General features: G+C 35.9%; 2 protein-coding genes across 3 annotated transcripts; one reads left to right on the top strand and one right to left on the bottom strand.

The window, feature by feature from the left end:
* The first annotated feature begins 7723 nt into the window (after positions 1-7723).
* LOC111379079 lies at positions 7724-14688 on the top strand. 2 transcript variants are annotated; one of them, XM_023002404.1, is made up of 2 exons: positions 7724-7971; positions 14207-14688. In XM_023002404.1, exons 1-2 carry the CDS (start codon positions 7896-7898, stop codon positions 14428-14430), a joined length of 300 nt encoding a protein of 99 aa, XP_022858172.1. In that variant the 5' UTR covers positions 7724-7895; the 3' UTR covers positions 14431-14688. The 2 variants fall into 2 exon arrangements, with proteins under 2 accessions (XP_022858172.1, XP_022858173.1); XM_023002405.1 differs by having other exon boundaries at positions 7768-7971; positions 14231-14665.
* A 2642-nt stretch (positions 14689-17330) lies between these two features.
* LOC111379078 (transcription factor TCP23-like) lies at positions 17331-19348 on the bottom strand. Its single transcript, XM_023002402.1, has one exon. The coding sequence runs from the start codon at positions 18658-18660 to the stop codon at positions 17530-17532; it is 1131 nt and encodes a 376-aa protein (XP_022858170.1). The 5' UTR covers positions 18661-19348; the 3' UTR covers positions 17331-17529.
* Between the last annotated feature and the right edge of the window lie 1506 nt (positions 19349-20854).

Raw genomic sequence — 20854 nt, 5'->3', positions numbered from 1 at the left:
CCAGCGCGTCCGCTCGCTCATTGTCCTTTCGAGGGATCTTAGTTATCTTAAACTTAGTGAACCCCCTTTGCAAGTTTTTGACCTCCATTAAATATGCAGCCATCTTTCCGTCCTTTGCTTCGAATTCCCCCGTCACTTACCCGATTATCAACTGAGAGTCGCTGCAAATTTCCACTGAGGTTACCCCGAGTCTGGCTGCCAATCCCAAACCCGTGATTACCGCTTCGTACTCGGCCTCGTTATTTGTTGCTGGGAATTCAAAGTGCAGTGAGTATTCCAACTCTTCTTCATTCGGACCTATCATTATGATCCCCGCCCTGGATCCTTCGTCATTTGAAGATCCATCGACAAAAATTTTCCAATCTGCCTGCTCCCCCGGTGGGAGCTCGGGCGGGGTGGTGAGCTCAACGATGAAGTCTGCTAAAGCCTGTGCCTTAATAGCTGTCCTTGGCCTAAATTCGATATCAAACTCGCTTAACTCAATGGCCCATTTTAACAGCCTCCCAGAGGTCTCAGGCCGATGTAGAATCTGCTTGATAGGTTGGTCAGTCATTACTTGCACCGTGTGAGACTGAAAGTAAGGCCTCAATTTCCTGACTGCGACAATTAATGCAAACACCAGCTGTTCAGTCAGGCTGTATCTTATTTCTGCACCCCTCAATACTTGGCTCACATAGTAGACTGGTTTCTGTGCCTTCGAGAACTCTTTCACCAGTGACTGCCTTTGGTGATACTGCCAAGTAGAGACACAACACGTCCCCAAGAGATGGGCTGGTCAAGACCGGGGGCTCTTGTAATGACTGCTTCAAGTTCCTAAGAGACTCTTCGCATTCCTGGGTCCATTCAAAATTGGAGGAGCCCCCTATGGCTTTGAAGAAGTGGTAGCATTTGTCCGCCGCCCGGCTCATGAAACGATTTAAGGCAACTACCCGCCCTGTCAACCTCTGGACTTCCTTCCTACTGGTGGGACTTTTCATTTCTAGGATCGCCTGAATTTTGTCCGGGTTCACTTTGATGCCCCTTTGCGTGATCATGAAACCTAGAAATTTTCCACCTGCGGTACCAAAAACACACTTCTCTGGATTGAACCTTAATCTGCTTTGTCGGGCAACGTCAAACACTTTTTGCAGACAGGCCACATGGTCATTGGCTCTGGCACTCTTGACCACCATATCGTCAACATAGACTTCTACGACATCCCCGATTAGCCCACGAAAGACTTTGTTCACCATCCTCTGATACGTCGCTCCTGCGTTTTTCAAGCCAAATGGCATGGCTGTGTAACAGTACGTGCCGAAGTCCGTGATAAATGACTTCTTCTCTTGATCGGCCTCGGCCATTGAAATTTGATGATACCCCGAAAATGCATCTAGAAAGCTGAGCCTTTCATGACCCGGCGTTGCGTCCACCAGTTGATCTATTCTGGGAAGTGGGTATGAGTCTTTTGGGCATACCTTGTTCAACCCAGTATAGTCTACACACATGCGCCATTTTCCATTTGACTTCTTCACAAGTACAACATTTGCCAACCACTCGGGGTATTGGACCTCTCGGATGAAACCCGCCTGTAGCAATTTTTCCACCTCTGCTCTGGCCGCAGCCTGCCTCTCAGGGGCAAGGTTTCTCTTTTTCTGCTTCACTGGCTTAGACCCTGGCTGGACACCGAGGTGGTGCTGCGCGACAGTTGAGCTAATCCCCGGGATATCATTTGGGTTCCAAGCGAAGACATCCAAAATTTCGGCTAGACACTTCGCCAATTTTTCCGTCTCTTCGGATCCCAGACCTGTTCCAACAAGAAACTCTTTTCCTTCGTCAATAAAGATTTTTTCAATCATATCAAGTGGCTCGATCCGCTCCCTCGGGAGTTCTACATCCAGCATCATGACTGATGGTGGGCTTTTGGCTTGTATACTATCCACATAGCATTTTCTTGAGGCATGCTGGTCTCCTCGCACGTTCCCGATCCCCCTGCTGGCTGGGAACTTCATAATTTGATGGTATGTCGATGGGACCGCGCCAGCCGCATTTAGCAATGGCCGGCCGTAGATAGTGTTATAAGCCATGGGGGTCTTGACAACCAAGAAATTAGTCACGATCACCACTGTTGCTGGGTATGTCCCAAGCATGACTGAAAGCTCTACAGTCCCTTCCGGTATCACTGTTGCCCCTCCAAAGCCTTGTAGGGGGGTAGTCACCGCCTTCAACCTTTCTTGAGGGATTTTTAGACCCAAGAAGGCATCCCAGGTGAGGACATTTGCCGCGCTCCCTCCATCGACTAAGACCCTCTTCACGTCAAAATTCGCAATATCGCCTACTATTACTAAGGCGTCATCATGGGGGTGGGTTACACCAATCAAGTCCTCCTCATCGAAAGTTATACTCTGGTTGAATCTTGCTTTTTTCTGTATAGAGCAGACCCTTAATGAGCGCGCATAACTCTTCCTAGCTGAATTTGAGTCGCCGCCCAATGCTACTCCTCCGATGATCATGTTTATCACTCCTGCTCTTGGTGGGGGAATACCTTCGACCCTTTGCCTGCCCTTATCGTTTTTCACATACTTTGCCAATAGCCCCCGTCTTAGCAGGCGCTCAATTTCTTCCTTTAATTGTAGGCATTCTTCGGTATCATGCCCGTGATCTCTATGAAAATGGCAGTATTTACTTTGATTTCTCTTGCCCGAAGGGGTTAGCATTGGTTTGGGCCATTCGAGCTCCTTCATGTGCTGTATCTCCATCAATAACTTTGTTCGTGGAATGTTCAAAGGGGTGGGTGTCTTGACCTCCTCTCGTTTTTGCCTGACTGACCGGTCTTGGACATAACCCTTGCTCGTGCGTTCACTCTTCTGCTTATTTCTATCATTGTGCTTTTGTTCGTCATAGGTTTTTCGCTTATTAGCTTCCGTCTCCCTTCCATCCCTGAGATTTTTAGTTACCTTCTCCACTTCCTCCGCATCGACATACTTGTCTCCCTTCTTTAACAGGTCATGCATCGACTCCGGGGGGTTCTTGGACAGTGACATCTTAAAGGCCCGATTTCGCGTTCCATTCATCAAGGCTATAACCACTGCGGACATTTGCAGGTCTCTAATGCCAAGAGTCGCCCGGCTGAACCTGGCTAAGTATTCCTGCAATGACTCGTCTTTGTCCTGTACGACCTGCATCAACCCAATGGCTGTCTTCCTCTTCCTCTTGCTGCTTAGGAAATAAGCCACAAAGCTCCTGGAGAGCTCATCAAATGACTTGATAGAGCGCGGGGCCAAGGTTGCTACCCAGTCCCTAGCCTCCCTCCTAAGTGTGGGGGGAAAGGATTGGCACATCACTGCGTCCGGGGCGGCATAAAGTCTCATAAGATCCACGAAGGTTCGTAGATGGTCAAGCGGGTCCGTGACTCCATCATAGGCTTCAATCATGGGCTGTTTGAAGCCTTTAGGCAAAGGGACCGCCATGATTTCTGGGGCGAACGGGTCCTCCTCCAAAACCATCTGTCTCCGCCTATCCTTCCTTTTGGACAGCGCATCGTCTATCTTCTGTGACATGATTTCTTCCATCTTTCGTTCCAGGTCCACCATGGTTTGCGGGGGCTGTTGAGCTCCGGTCATTGGGGCTCCCGCGTCTCCCGCTCCCCGCTGAGAGGTGGGTGAGACAACCGCGGGTGGCGCTTGAGGCGGTTGTTGATTCGTCACTTCCGTCGGGCTTAAATGAGGGATGGTGGTTCTCTGCGACTGATCTTGTAAAAGCACCATCATTGCTGCCAATTGGTTTTCCAAAGCGCAATTGACTCTGTGTCACATACTGCGGGGGCGGTGGCGGTTCATGACCCCTCGCAACTGACTCCGACTCCATCTCCGTCGTATTCCCAACCAGGCGAGTATCACTTCTTGTTCGTCTTCTTGTCATGACTTTTTAGTTCAAACGGAAATTCCCACAGACGGCGCCAATGAAAGGTGGTGATTCAACACCTTTCTAGTTACCCGGTAATGTTTGGCGTTTCCACCACTCCGTCAAGTATGCAAGACCTGCAAAATGAAGGCGGGGCTTTCTCCCCCGTTTTACCTCCGGCGTGAGAATTAGTTTTCAGACTTGGAAAGAATATATTTGAAAATCAGATGGCTAAAAACGAGAATGTGAGCTAAAAAATCATCCCTTACCTACGTCTCATCCGGGGGTATTTATAGATATTAGGCACTAGGTAACCGCTGGGCGGTTGTGATGCCACGTGTCCCACGATGATATTCCCACTACACCCACGTTCTGAGTGATGAGCCCTTAACTTCCCGTCTGAAGATTGTACCTGTATCAGCGACCATGTAACCTTGTCGATTCGTTAAAGGTTTTATGGCTAAGTGTTTGGACAAATGATATCATTCCCGTTGAAGATTTCGCTTAGTGGTAGAATGATTTCTTGGGGTAGCGGTAGAGCGCTCCCTAGACGTAGTGGTAGAGCGCTCCCTAAATGTAGTGGTAGAGCGCTCCCTGGGTGTAGTGGTAGAACGCACTATGAGGGTCGATGGCCTTGCATCGGTGTGCTGTGATCTGCCTTGCTCGTCCTCGGGGGTGTCTCCTTCTACCAACCTATATCAACCACATACTTCATTTTCATAACTATCAATTGAAAATAAAAAATGAAAAAAGAAATTTCTAAATACATGGAGAAAAATTCAAAAACATCAATGTATGCAGAATCACAAGCTTATGAGAAGCTTATTATACCTTCGAAATCCGATAATAGATTTTCTATATTTACTTTGAGAATAATCCAATCACTCTACAAACGATCTTCAACTCTCCATAACAATGAATATCAGACTAGTGACTAGGGGATTGTGACTCCATTAATTGATTTTGGCTTGAAAATGAGTTTTAATGGTGAAATTGTAATGATTTTCAAGAGTTGTTCCACGGTATGACTTCTACATAGAGAAACAACTTTGATTTCGAGAGTAGAGAGAGAGAAATCTTTTAAATATGGTAGATAACTGATTTGTTATATTTAATACAATTTAGTGTATATTATTATTATTATTATTATTATTATTATTATTATTATATATTTAATAATTTGATTTACTACCTGATTTATGAAGGGAGTGTATCTAATTGAGACTTTTGAAAATTTTGATGGATTTTTTTTAAGTGACGACTTTTTTGGATTTCGTGAATCATTTGAAGATTTGTATGGAATTAGTGGCAATTTTTCATAGATTTCTATGGATTTTAATTTTAAAATTTTTATAGACTTTTGTGGAATTCAAAAGACTTTTGAAGACTTTCATTTGAAATAGAATTCTCATGAATTTGGTGTGAAATTCTCACATACGAGGTGTTAGTTCTCATAATTCCCATTTTTCTCCCCCTTCTTCTTCCCATAAAATAAAAAAAATTGAAAAAATAAAAATTTAAGACCTTAATGAAATAACTAGTAAATAAAATTATATATATATATATATATATATATATATATATATACAGCACCCAAACTCGACCTAAGCTCATGCTGGACGACAACGATACATGCAACTAGTAATAAAAATTATATATATATATATATATATATATATATATGATTCAATATTATTAGTATATTATACTTTTAAAAATAAATAAAAATCAATATATTTAAATTTAATTATAAAATTTTTATAATTTAATAAAAAATAGATATTTTTCACAAAGAAAGAATGAAAAAAGAGAAAAAAGCTATAAGAATCTAATTTAATTTTTTCATTAAAAAAAAGAGATAAATAATAAGAGAGACAAAGAAAAATAAATGGAATATAATAAATAAAAAATAAATTTTAATTACCATAGAAGGTTAAAGGAAAGAAAATTGAAAAACAAAAAGGTTTTTTTGTGAAAGTCTTCCAAAATCTCGTTATTAATAAGACAAATTTTAATATATTATATGAGTACTTTCTGCTTAAAAGTTAGTACTTCAAAAACTTTTATAGAAGTCATTAAAATTTGAATATCCCAAAACTTATAGAGACTTCTAAAAATTTTTAATTAAATATATCGTAACTTTTAGAGACCTTTTAAAAATTATATAAAAGTTTTAATTGAATACACTATGACTTTTAGAGAGTCTCAAAAAGTCTCAATTGAATACTCCTCAACTTTTTAAATTTCAAAAAGTTATTAAAAGTCTCAATCGAATACACTCCTCGAAATTAGCTAGGGAGTTTGTTAGTTGTGAAAATCGGTCCTTATAGTGTAGTAGTTACGTAATGTTCCCATGAGTTTTGCTTGTGTAAAAAAATTTATAAGGAATTTACTTTAATTTTTTAATTCGTAACTAATATCTAAAAGATTTGTCTATTTCAAAAGTGTTTTTAGATGGAGCCTTACTAAGCCAAGTTCCTTTAGGGCCTGCTTGGGAGTTTTTTTGTGTTTTTTTTTCCTTGCCAGTTTTGACTGATTTTGAGTGGCACCGTTTATGAAAAGTTAGAAAAATCGGTGCTTACTAGCTTTTTTAGGCACGATTTCGGATGGTATAAAAACCACCCAAAATAAGTGTAGCATAAATTTGATCAATTCTCTCAACCCACCACATCAGTAGCTTTTGATTGTTTCTTATATTCTTTTCTAATTGTACTGTTTATAAAATAATTATTTTCAATCAACATATTTTCTTCAAAACTAACATGTAAATAAAAATATATTAACAAAATAATTATGTTTAAAGGAAAAATAAATTATAATTAAAAAATGCTTATAAGTAAAATATTACTTATAAGATAAGAAAAATTACTTTATAGTTAAAAATTACTTATAAGTAAAAAAATCACTTCTATATAAAAAATAATCCGTTTATAAACTAAAATTACTGCTAATAAAATAAAAATTCACTAATAAATTATAAAAAAAGTTACTTATAAGTAAAAAAATTATTTAAACGTATAAAATTAACTCATAATTGTAAAACTTATAAGTAAAAAATACTAACTTGAAGTTTTAGATAAATATTTAACTTAAATTATTTTTTTAGGTTAAATATTAACTTATATGTAAAAAGAATTATCTGTAAGTATAATATTATTTACGAGTAAAAAAATTTCATATTAGAAACAATAAATTGAAAACTTTATTAGGACATGTAATTCTATTCTTTTAAAAAACTTTTAGAATTAGAGGATAATAAATTCTCAAACATAGGTTGGACGGTTTTTAAACTCTCTACTAAAATCTCTTACACTAATGCTGGCTGTACAGGCCAGGCCAGCATTAATGGAGAGCTGGGTGCGTGAGTGGGGGGTAAGTGGTTTTTTTTTTTTAAAAAAAATTCACCCACCCCTGTTTGTGTGTGCCTTGTACAGTCAGCACAACTCAATCTCTTAAAATTGATTCGTTTATAAACGCTCAAAATCGGTACCTTAAAAAATGCTTATAATCGATGCAGCAAAATTCCCAAATAGGCCCTTAAAAACCTTTATGACTTAAAGAAGTATTTTTGTTAATTTAGTCCTCGTTTGAGCCACATTATTTCTAATTACATTAAATTAAAATTTTCTCTCTCCTACTTTTAACCACACAATTTTTAATAAAATAATATTACATGTAAATCAAAAACTTTTCAACCACTCATTTTTCAAAAAAATATTATTCATCTCATTATAATTTACAAATAATGGGGCTCAAAAGGAGGTTTAATTAAACAAGTTCAAAAGTAATTTTTAACCTCAAAAATTTCTTTTAATTTCTCAAAAGTCACGCTCAAAAGCCCTTACACGTCAAACGTAAGAAGAGTTGCCAATTATTTGCCCTATAAGATTAGTATATCACGGGCCATTCACGTGCGAGCCGTCGAAACAGAACAGAAGGAAACCCTCGATTGACTCTCAACCTTTCCAATTTGCTCGACTCTCGATTTTGTTCAGCGCATAAATTGATTGAAGAAAATGGCTATGAACAATGGATTGAAATCCTGTGCTTGCAAACTTCTGAGATCCACTGAATCATTTCTTCCCAGATCAGGTTTCCTATTGCTATCTCTAATCTTTCTAGATCCTCGTTTTTTGTCGTTTTTTTTGCAATTTTTAATTCAGATCTGTGTAATGAGCTTTCATCTTTTTCTTTATTAAATTATTTTTGTATAGCTTTTTTTTCTTTCTTTCCTTTTTTTTTTGTATCATGATATTTTTATGTGTGGTAAGAATTTTAATTGATAAAAAAATGGGAGATTTGTGGCGGAGTAATGGATTTTTGATGTAATCAGGACCTTATAGTTAATGGGTTTTTAATGACCGCATAATCAGTGAGTTTTTTTTGTTTGTCTTCCTCTTACATGCGTATATGAATACACCCTGTATTTGTGTATATATAATTGAATTTGGACCTAATGTTTAGTGGGTACTGTCGCTCACTCCGTGGTATTTATATCATTAGAGGATGTATTTGTATAGAGAACACAGGAAGTGTATATTATATGTGTACACACACACAAAAATGCGTACATATAGGTTTTTGTTTTTATTTTTAATATTGATTATGTATGATTCAGCAATTGGATTAATGTGGCAACATGAAATTGGAGCCTTGTATTTGGAATTTTGGAAAAAAACCAATCTAGAAATGTAGTGAACTTTTTCTTTATCCATTTTCATTACTCCAATTTCATTTCCAGAGCGATAATGCCTGCCATACTCATTCTTCAGATGAATTGAAGCAGTGAACTGGGTACTTGTGTTTGAAATGTATTTGCCCATGTGGAGTTACTTTTCTTGTAATTGCAAATGGCAATGTCAACCTAAAGCTAGAAAATGTGGGTGTAGATTTCATGTTCATAATTGAGTTTCTTAATTAAATGATAACGTGAAAAAGATATTTAATCCATGTCTAAAATATATAAACACTAAAAGCTACTGGTTTGAGATAAGTTGACGTGTAAGCTCATCTCTGTGTCTTGTGATTTGATTGAACTATGTATTTATTTTAAGTGTTCATAAGATGGCATGGACAAAGCATAGTTAGAGTTTGCTTTACAATATAGAGCCTTGATGATGACTTTTCTTGAAATTTGTTTGAGTGCCTCTTTCCGAGGTATCATGTCCAAAAGCTATATGGCAAATTATGGGACTTGTGTTCAATTAAATTTGTTTCATCATATATCTCAATCTAAATGATAGGGATGTCAAAATACCTCTCCCCAACCCATCCTGTGGTTCTCCGCCCCAATGAGTTGGGGAAGTGGGTTGGGCCGGGCAAAATCCTTGATCAGGTGGTGCATGGGAAACATGACTCTGTTCTTAACCGTTACAATTCTTATTAGTAAAGATCATGTTATCAAAACCTACTCAGCCCCATCGGTTCAATTGGTAAAATCGGAACCGGGCCTAAAATCGGGCCAATAATGCCCGGTTAATCGCTTATGACTAAACTGCTTAAAAACCCATCGAACCGGCCGGTTTAACTGTAAATCGGTGAATCGGTCGCGATTTTGTGATTTTTCCAATTTTTTTTTAGTTTAAAAAAGTCAACTTCAAGAATGAGCCTCATAAACAACAATTCAAAGGCCTATAGAGAAATATTGGATGACTTGCTCTTTTTATAGATGCACCTCTCAAATGGTTCATAAACTTCCAATGTGGGATAATGCATTTTATAGAAGTACTTCTCTTCGATGGTTTCATAAACTTCCAATTTGGGATAGTGGAATAACAAAAATGTTAACAAATTATAGAATAATGAATCTAATTAACAAATTATTAATATGAAAATTTTAAGAAAAAATTATTGTTTTCATAGTATTTTATTATTTTTACATGTATTTATTGCATTCGGTTTGATCAAGTTCGACCCCAGTTGAGCCTTTTGACCATTAACCTTTCACCATTTCTGGGTCGATGATTCGGCCAATTTTCAAAACATTGGTATCGATAAATTTTTATATAATATTTAAAATTATATAAATAAAGAAAAATGTCGTATTTATCAGTGTATTTTTATTAAATTTAAAAATGTAGTTATAATACTATGGGCTATTACAAGATAAGACCACTTCAAGGTCCATTCAATGTTAATTCCATTATTTATAGACCACTTCCTTAAAGAATCCGACGTGTGATCCCTTCTTCATGCATTTATTGTTTAATTGCTAGTGATGTGGACTTTGTTAATGGATTTAGTCCTACATCTCAAGACCAAGGATGGCCAAAAACCCAATTGTCTCGATCTTGGCAGGGACCTACCCCATTTGGACCGGAGCCAAGGCCAGGGAAGGGTAACATTGTTACTGCTCCGGTAGGTATTTCTTTAATTTAATTAATTTTTTATAATATAATATAACTATAAAAATAAAAAAAAAATAAAAAAATAACAATGGGCTAAAATATGGATTTATGGCCCATTCTAATGTAAAGCATATTACTTATTTAATCATAAGTTCATCCACCACTTCCTTTTATAGACTACTCTAATATATTCGCTTAAAGAATCCGATGTGGGGCCATTTCTTTAAGTATTGGGGCTTTACTAAGGGATTTTATTTTATTCCACATTGAAAATTAAATTGTTTAATATGAATTGTACTCTTTCTATATGGGATAAAATGAAGTCCCCATTTGGCCCTCATTATTTCAAATTTTAAAGGGTGGAATAGTATTTTTTTTGGAGAATGTGTGGTTGAAAAAGAAGGAAAAGTTTTCGATTTATGTGTAATATTATATTATGAAAAATTGTGTGGTTGAAATGAGGAGAGAGAAAAATAAAATTTAATTTAATGGTAACCAAATGGGGGCTAAATTATTTTACAAAGCCTCTATTCTTAAATAATAAATGGTTTGAGCACTTCCATGATGGGTAGAGCCAAGGTTCTTCCTCTTCCAACACTTAACAACTTTGGCTTTTTTATTTATTCATTTATTTTTTTTATTTTAGAGGGTGTTTGGTGGGGATGAAAATTAGATTTTTTAGTAGATCGTGATTGACGTTTTTGAAATGTGTGGTTGAAAAATTGTGGGACCCATAAAAGATGTGGTTTATATTAATTATTTTACTTTGACTTAGATTAAAATTGATTTTTAATCCAAACCAAACAAGTTGTTACTACTTTTTATCTTTCGAACGAGGTACCCCATCCTTTATTGAATCTTCGCTCAATCCTGTTTGTTTTTGTAATCAAACTTTATTTTAGTTTTCCTTTAGTAATATAGGAGGGAAGTATAATCAAACTTCATTGTAGTTTTCCTTTAGTCATACGGGAGGGAAGTATTGGACTTCTTTCCACAATGTCGTTGTTATGTTCGAAAGTATTCCCATTTCCGCTGGACAGTTATCCCTCGATTCTACCAAGGACTTTCGTCGCTGCCTAGATTCTCTAGAGGGAGACAAATAAGAGGTAAAGTCAGTGTTGCCTTCCTCTGATCCGACTGTTAATGCCGAAGATATGCTGAAGAAGTTATTTATAAAAGGACGTGGTGAACTAACTCATGGTTAATAATGAACTTTGCAATAGATCATGAAGTGGATTTCTGATCTTTTAGCGTTATATCCCACTAGTACATATTCTAATAAAAATCCATTGATACATACACGTTTTTTTTATTTCTTCATAAGTGTTGCCTTCCTCTGATCCGACTGTTAATGCCGAAGATATGCTGAAGAAGTTATTTATAAAAGGACGTGGTGAACTAACTCATGGTTAATAATGAACTTTGCAATAGATCATGAAGTGGATTTCTGATCTTTTAGCGTTATATCCCACTAGTACATATTCTAATAAAAATCCATTGATACATACACGTTTTTTTTATTTCTTCATAATTTATTATTATAAAATTTTTACTATGCAAATGCCAACCATGGCTGGGACCATGTTCCCCATCCAGTTCCGAGGGAATTACAGCCTTATTTCAAGGCAGTGTCGGGAAAAATTGTAACCCCTATTCGTTTTCTATTCATATTAAAAAAGTAAGATCTATAAATGAGCAATGCTTATTGAGCCATCGAGAGTTAGCTCGATGTGGTGCAAAAAACCTCATTTTGTGGTTATTTATTTATTTATATTTTATTTTAAATATTTATAAAAATAAAAACAGAGGAAAACAAGAAATGGGGTGGGGTCCCTCACCAGGCTAAGCGGGGACTGGGATGGGGTATTATAACCCCAGGCGGCGGCAAGGCTGGTGAAATGGAAGGCTGCCCGGCCCTGAATCATTTCCATTCCTACTGAGCTCTCAATAAGAATGATTAATTTGGAGACTATTTTGCCTGGTTTCTAGTTGGTTGTCATTTTCTGGGCATGCACTGTTCCATCTGTAGCTTGAACATTTATGTTTTTCACTTAGCACTTTGATGTGCCACAACTTTGGGAGGGAATTTTCTGGGATAGAAGTAAATGAGTAAAGCCCGTGGTATAGGTTGGGGAAAGATTATGTGAACGAATACGGTATAATAGATCCTATCCTTAACTGCAAAAAGCGAAGCTAAATTGTACTATGGACACGTCCATAAAAGTTGGGTGTACGTAAACTTATTATATTGCTTGGTATAGGTACAAAAATAGATTTGAGGTTTTTTTCAAAATTTTGATGAGTATGAAATTGTGGTCTGCTTTGCTTATATTTTTTTTCTGACAATTATTCTAAATTTCTAATGATTGAATAGTATTTTCTGTATGTTAAGATCTAAAGAATTTTTTTAGTGAATGTGTTTGTTTCAAGTGATGCTGCTTTCAGATCTCACTGGACAAATGCTTTAAGGATCTGTTTTTATTTGGTTTTACTTGGCTATGCACTGATAACATAAATGCCCTTTATACTGTTTGAATTAAATCACCAACGAAATTATCCAAGTGATTCACGTGCTTCCTTCTATTATATTTGGTAAAATTGTATGGAATCTGTCACGTACCAAAATCGCTCCTTTTTTCATGATTTTCCTTGAGAAATTGTATAGAATATATCATCAGGAAAATTTATATATGCAAATGAATAGTGTCAATTATTGAAGGATATTGGTTTTATTTCTGCTTCATTGTACTCCAGTTATTCATTTATCTTGTTGACCACTTGTTCTTTGAAGCAGTTGCTTCTTTATTATGTTTTTAAGGTTTCTGGTGTATCTCCTGTGATATTAAAGTTTATTCAGGTGAGTTGTCGAATGCAAGAAATGAGCTCAATTTGGAGATTAAAGTGGGTAATGTTAATAATTTTTGCTAAAGAAAGATTTGGTGCTTCAGGAACTGCTCTAATCCCGCATATGGATCTGTTGCCTTTTCTCCTAGACTTGGTTTGAGATCACATAGGAAATGCCTTCTCTTTTCGTGTTTCTAAATTCTATGACCATTTGTTGGATAAGATTTCTACAGTCCTTTATGTAATCTTTGTCAGTTTCCCTCCTGACATTAAAGCGCTCAAAATGATCACTGTATACTTAATTTTGGAAATTGTTTTAAGAATATTATGTTTTCCATAGTTGATCTGCCAGACATACGGTTGGGGAGAGGAGAAGCTGCTTTGAGTCGTGTGTCCTTCTACCTCTTGTTTTGCTGTGATTTTCATTTCACCGAGTCTGCAAATGCAATTGTTATGAGAAGTTTATTGATGATCTGATAAATAGGTGTCATTGTATTTCAATCTTCTGCTACCCCATACATTTTATCTTGTTCTCTATTTGTTTTGTCAGTTCTATTATTCTTTGAAGATATTGATGGAATTAGTCAATACTATCATTTTGTACGTGCTGTAAGACTTTGAAGTTAGCCAATGACATTTTCCAGCACAGTTTATTAATTGAAGAAATCTATGTAACCATGAAAGAGTCTCGTGTCTTGAAAATTCATAGAATGTGTAATGTAATGAATTCCACGGGTGTCTTTTGAGTTTTGATGGCTTCTTTATCTATTATAACATAATAAAAACCGACACTTTCATTGATCAATCTCTTTAATGTCAAATAGGATACGAAGGATCCCAATTCAAGACAAACTTGTAGGAATTCATTTCAGTAGAATTTACAAGTAGATATGGTGGCTCTCATGCAGCACTCCTTTAAATGCTTATGCCACTGAACTTCCAGATATTTTTATGTTTCAAATGCAAGTAGGAAGATAATTTATGAAGCTTTTCAATATCCCACTGCTTTTAGAAAATTCTATATTATGGATAGTCCAATTTGTGCTTTTGTAAAATTACTCGTTAAAAATAGATATAAGATACTATTTTCTATTGCATGCCCTGTTGAAATGGTGAAATTTGTTCTGGTGTTACAGTGAGCAGGGGGTTCCACTCCACAGGCATGAAGAGTATGGGAGGAGGGCATGCCCATGGCCATGATGAGCCTTTCTACCTTCACGCAAAGCACATGTACAACTTGGACAGGATGAAGCATCAACAACTTAAGATGACTCTTGGGGTCTTTACTGCATTCAGCATTGGTGTTGCCGTCCCAGTTTATGCTGTTGTCTTTCAGCAAAAGAAGACTGCTTCAGCGTAATTTTTATCTTGTTAAGTCCCCTTCTATTGCAATAATGGACAAATTTGAAATGCCTTGGGTAGACAAAATCGAGGAATCTATTTTGTCACACGGTTAATCGGTTTTCAGCATTCTGCTTGCTATATGCAATGCTTTTTTCTTTTAAGTGACAATAGTTCTGTTAAATTCTTGCTTCTGATTACGTTGCTGTTTTTTTTTTCTCCCTAATATACGTTGAAATATTTTATCAATTGCATATTTTGCGTTGTGTATGGTTTATATTTACGTGTAATGTCAATAGAGATCTACCCCCACTTTTTTTATTTTTTTTTTTATAAATTCATTTTCAAATACATATTCTCCTTCATAAATTAATTTTTCATGTAAATTCAAAACAGTTTTTTACTTTTGAATTACCCTTTCTTCAGAAAAATCAATATTAGAAAACACATTTTTCCCCCCAAAGAAGGCTCAAACAGAACATAAATGTAACTTGCATTCTCGAGTTCATGGTGGAATGCTGGGAATTTAGGTTTGTTTTGTTATTAGACCAAATGTAGTGTGTGTGTATATGTATATATATATATATATAGGCTTTGTTAGGTTTATTGCTACATGTACGTGACTATAGGTTATGCGGATTCTTCACAACCACTCGGGCGGATAGTTTATTCGTTTGGCCCCATTATCTGAAATTCTAATGTTTGGAATAGTGTTTTTTTGGATAATGAGAGGTTAAAAAAAGGTAAAGTTTTTTATTTATATGTAATAATATTTTATTGAAAAATGTGATTAAAAAGAAGAGAGAAAAATGTACTAAAATTACGATAGGGCTAACAAAGGCTGTGCTTTGTCACCACTATTAACCGCCTTGTGCTGCTTCTCTCTCTCTCTTTCTGTCCGCAATAATAAATCAACATCGCTTTCCAACGAGTAATGCTATTAGTAGTGAAGATCACCAATAGTCATCTTAAGTGGTATATATGTGATGGTTTGAGATTTGATATATGAGTTAATAAAAAATTGTCATATTAATACATCAAATCACTAACTGTCACATGTATATCATGTAAGACGACTCTATATGATTTTCATTTTTTTTCAAACTGCATTTTTCTCTCTTTTTTCAACAACACATTATTCATTGAAATAATATTACACATAAATAAATTTTTTTTCTTAGCAATGAATCGAACTCAAAATCTTATTCTTAATCATTCAGGGTAAATATTATTGGTGATTCTGGTGTATTGAATTTCATAATGTTTAGTAGAAAGAATCCAAAGCAGTGGGATGCTTTACTGAATTAGGCCATGAGAATGACAGACAAAAGAAGCTGGTTTGATTCATCCATTCTTGCTTTCATCATTCAACCATGAGGGCCCAATTATTATAAAATATATAATTTTTTTTTCTATTGAATAATCATTTTATATATTTATTGAACCTACTTCTCTACAAGGGGTGTGTTTGATTGTAAGATTGTAATTTATATCGAAATTTTTAATTAAAAGTATAATTGATTTGATTTTCAATTTAAAAAATATTACAGTTGTCCATATTTTATTGATGGACAAGTGAGAGAGAGAATCATTTGGAAAATAGAAATTTACCACTTCCTAAAAAAAAAAAAGTTTCTTTATTTTTGATAAAAATATGATCACGTGATCAACTTTCAGAAAAAGGACAAAGTGTCGGCACAAATTATCAAATATCAATCAACTCCCACCACCCCCACGCTACATCCTTCTTCCAGAAAATAATAATGAAGAGAAAAGGGGATGCCCCTCCTGCAAACAAAAGGTCAAAACTTTTTCCTAAAATAATTACAATCAACTATGGAAAAGTTCTCAATGTGGAGTACTTAATATTTTCTTTGACTATATATTAAGCCCCGTTTGAAGGGTTTAAAATCCAATTTTAATAAAAAGTTAATTAAATGTGATTAAAAATTATATATTTAATTGATAGTGTAGTTAAAATTAATTGTTGACTTTGACTTTAATTAAAGTTGTGAATTTTAATTTTCAACAGATATGAACTAAATAATTAAGAGCTATTAGAATTCAAATATCGATGGATAATTAGTAACATCATTGTTTACGACTCTAATTAGATGATGTTGAGTAACATTCAATGAAATATACAATTGAAATGAGTTACATAATTCTATATTTAATTAAACATATCACATAATACAACATAAACTAGTGTTGTAGTACTTTACATGCCAATACCTTACTCATGAATAATACGCATATAAACTAAATAGGGACGAAGAGCATTGAGTTCCATATTGAGCTCTGCTAGGCTGATAGGGCTAGGAACAGGGGAAATAAGTAGGGGCCCCTGTTTATTTTTTCTATCAACCCTATCACTTTAGCATTAGTGTTCCATATTTTGGAAGTACATATCTAGAACCATGCTACATCTACAATCGACAATTTTTTGTTAAAAATCATGAGTAGGCAAAGACTACATCGTTCATTTTAAAAACTGTTTTTTAAATCAACCAAACAAATCTTGACAACACACGCATTGTCAACGAAAGTCGTCAATTATCATTGTACAAATAACTTTATTCACTTATCTATATTACTCAATCTGATTTATATTTTCTTCAAAAAACTCTGACCCGGGCAAAAAGTTCCAACTAGATGGAATTTTGTATTTTCACTAACGGTAGTATTGTATCGATCATATTAATCATGTTATCTAAAAATTTAAAGTTGTTCGACAAACTTGACATATATTCATTTATATTAATTTTCTTCAACGCACAGTGCAAAGGCTGAACTCTATTTTTTTATATCTGCTAATACAACCAGACTGGAGCAAAGGTGTTCTGTTTGCCCCTTAATTTATAGAAGCAGTGATTAAAAGATTAGTTTCGACTTCCATTCTTACGCAGAAAAACAAGATCAAAATTGGCATTCACATGGCACCTTTGCTATTTCAAATCTAACAAATTCGCATTGGCTTTCAAAAACCCTAATTGACTACATAAAAAGAAGCAAAGGAACCTTAAAGAAATATATATATGCACACAATCTTTCGAAAAAATTAAATAGGATTCCTTGAAGAGTGTAACATGCAAAGGGGCTAATCAAAATGATGATATCATTGAGAATCTTTTGGATTTTCATCTCCACTTTCACTACCTTGAGGCTGGTTTTGTTGCTCCAAATTCATACCCAAATCAATTCTACTGTTATATGCATTAATGGAGGCCAACGTTCCCATGTTAGTCTCTGATATACGTAGCCCCAGCTGCTGAACCGCCGGCTGCTGCTGTTGCAATACCATTGAACCAAGCTGAACTGGACTGAATCGGCCCCTACCGACGCCGGGGAACTCAAACCCACCAATTCTCTGCATGGATGGTGCATTGTACTGCCGTAATTCATGATGCTCCTGCTGCCCTCCACCCGTGGAGGCCGTGGCGGCACTACCAGTCACTGGAAGCATCCAGAAGGTGTTTCCAACGTTGGTGGCTGCAGGTGCTACTGCCCACATGGCCGGAGCCGGGATGAAGTTTGAAGGCTGAGAAGAACCGGATTTGGGTTCGGAATTGGGTTCTTGATCTTGCAGTTTAGCAGCTGAAGGCGAGGTTGCTTCACCAGTATCTTCTCTGAACCGTTTTTTCATGTAATTTTCATCCGGGTCTTGTCCAAAACCGGTGTTTGATGTTAACTGATGATGAAACCCTAGCATATCGGCACCGACGCCGCCGAGAAAAAGAGGAGAAGAGTTGGACGGCGGAGCTGAAATGGTGGTGCCACTGCTACGTAAAGACACGTTAAGCGTCGAAAAGTTAGCCGGAATTGTACCTGTACCAGTTGCTGCTATAATGGCCTGTTCAGCATGTTGCAAAAGCCATTCTATGGTTTCTCCATCAGATTTGTGGCCTAATTCTCTGGTCAGCTGGAAAACCCTAGCCGCACATAAGGCTGGCATTCGTATACGCCGCCCGCGGCCATCCACCTTCGTGTGGCGGTCCTTAGAGGGCTTTTTAGCAGCTTTGTTTGAATCAGAAGAGTTATTGGTGGTGGTGGAGGAGAAAAGTGAGGATCTTGATTGCATGGAAATGGAACCCAAGAAGGGACCATGGGCTGGGGTCTGACCGGACCCATGGCTGGGTTCAGGTTGACTAATTTGGTGAGGTGAAACCAATTGGAGAGAGGCTGGTTCTTGGTTGTCTGAGCCACTGTCACCACCTTGATTTTTGCGCTGTGACTGCATAAATTCCATCTTTTATGATAAATAATAATCAGGTTCGAAATAAAGATTGCTCTCTACATACATATGCAGTGGTGAAGTCGGAAATTTTGAATCCGGAACTTGTCAAGAAAATTCTCCAAACATACTATCCAATTAATCGATGAAATTAGAAGCTTTGAGAGATCAAGTTGTTAAGCCCACTGAACAAGAGGAAGTGGTGGGGTTCTTTTTCTCTGGTTGACTGCTGTCTTTTGGGAGAAGGTGGGGTTGGGGAATAGGAGATAGCGTAGGTGTGGGTTCTACAACGCAAATGGAGGATCAGTGTTTGGGGTGGGACTAGTGGTGGCAGGTGGGGACCTTCAGAAGCAGAAGCTGAGGCCATTGGTGGGGTCTCTTTGTGAGGTAAGAATGCAGTACACATTAGCTGGCTTCCAGAAATTTTAAGTGATGCTTAGAGATGAATAAAAATATTTGTACAAAATTTTATTGAAAAAATAATTTATCCACTCTCATAAAATTAGCGAATCCCACGTGAATTTAAAAAAATCAGTTTGTGATTCCTACCCCCATTGTGAGTAGAGAGTAAGGGAGTTTGTTAAAAAAATTTGTACATATAACATGATTTAAAGATCAAATCTTGAAGTCGACTTGTACAGAAGGAAGGGTTTGGTCACAGAACCCTCCAAATAAGACACAAAGGGTGTTTTTATTTTTATTTTTTTTGCATTATTTTATTCTCATCGGCGGCGCCTGTGTGAGATTTCTGTATTATTTCTGTAAAATTCATTTATGTACAAATGAATTCTCTCTCAAATCTTAATGTTTGTTCGAAAGAGTGACATTGAACTAGTATTAAAATGATTAAATAAATTAATACAATATAAATATTTGAGCACAAATCAATTCGATTTTGAGTTGAACAAGTCGGTCTTGAGGTGCTTTCTGTTTGTCCAAATATTTGATTTTTAGTATTAAGTGGGATGGATTTCAAATTGATTCCAAGTCTTTAAGTCAAACTAGTCAATTCCATGCACATAGGCCCACACTATTTCTATTTGTGTAATTCTCACTTCCATCCTTCACATTTGTTACTTGACACTTTCATCCCTCTATTATCAGTTAAGATAATTGAGTTTCTCGCTTGTCTTATGAGTAGCATTTTTCTTGAGCCTCGAGTTTAGACGTGTCTAGACAAACATTAGAACGCTGATTTAAAGATAGTTCGACGTCAATCACATACTCAATCGTGTTAATTGCCATATTATAGTGAAGTTAAAATTATTATTATTTTTTACTTTTTTTGGTCCTTTGTTTTTTTTCTACTCTCGGTTAGACTAGACATTTATTTTGGTTCGTTATTTCACTATTCTAACCGCGAAAGTTGACTTCTTTTCTCACAAGTGGTCCCGACTTTTCTCCTAATTGTTAAAAAATCAATTCTCAAAATTGCTCTCAAACGGGAGCTAAATATAGTGATGAATTGAACAGAGTCGTAAAAAGAAGTTATTTAGTAAAATAGTAATAAAATAAATTGAGAAGTAAAAATTCGTATAACAGTGATTGGACTTTGGCTCTATGCACATCGCTAACCATATTTTATGATATCAACGATAGCATTATAGGCGTAGTGTACAGGTAGCTCTTATTCCCTAACCTGTTAGGGCACATCCCGCAATTTATCTCCTTCACAAATCTCTAGGGACGAAGCGGTGGGACCCTCAAGATTGGGATTCAACCTTTTTTTTTTTTTTATGATAGCATTATAAGAATTGGACCTAACTAATCAGTACGATAGAAATATCGAAAAATGGGTACAAATCAGGTCATGTTATAGCCAAAAAATTAAATATCTAAGAACCTTCAAGATAAAAAAATGAAGAAATTTATTTATTTATTTATTTAAGTGGAAATTACATTGCAGCGGGTTTTTAAAGATTAGAATTCTAAAATCAGGTTTAAGGTTTAATTATTCATTAATTTAATTATTAATAATAATTTAAAATTAAATTAATGCCCCACCGACTTCCCAATTAGCTCTTAACCCAATTTCATCCCCCAAACATATATTATGAGGGTGTTTGGAAGCCATTTTTATGTAAAAATGCATTTTGAAATAATAAATTGATGAGAAATGTGTGGTTAAAAAATAAGGAAAAGTTTTTTATTTACGTGTAATATTATTTTAATGAAGAATGTGTGGTTGAAAAGAAGAGAGAAAATGCAT

This window comes from Olea europaea, unplaced genomic scaffold (genome assembly GCF_002742605.1).
Source record: "Olea europaea var. sylvestris unplaced genomic scaffold, O_europaea_v1 scaffold1929, whole genome shotgun sequence".
NCBI lineage: Eukaryota > Viridiplantae > Streptophyta > Magnoliopsida > Lamiales > Oleaceae > Olea > Olea europaea.
This window is presented reverse-complemented; position numbering and strand designations above follow the sequence as displayed.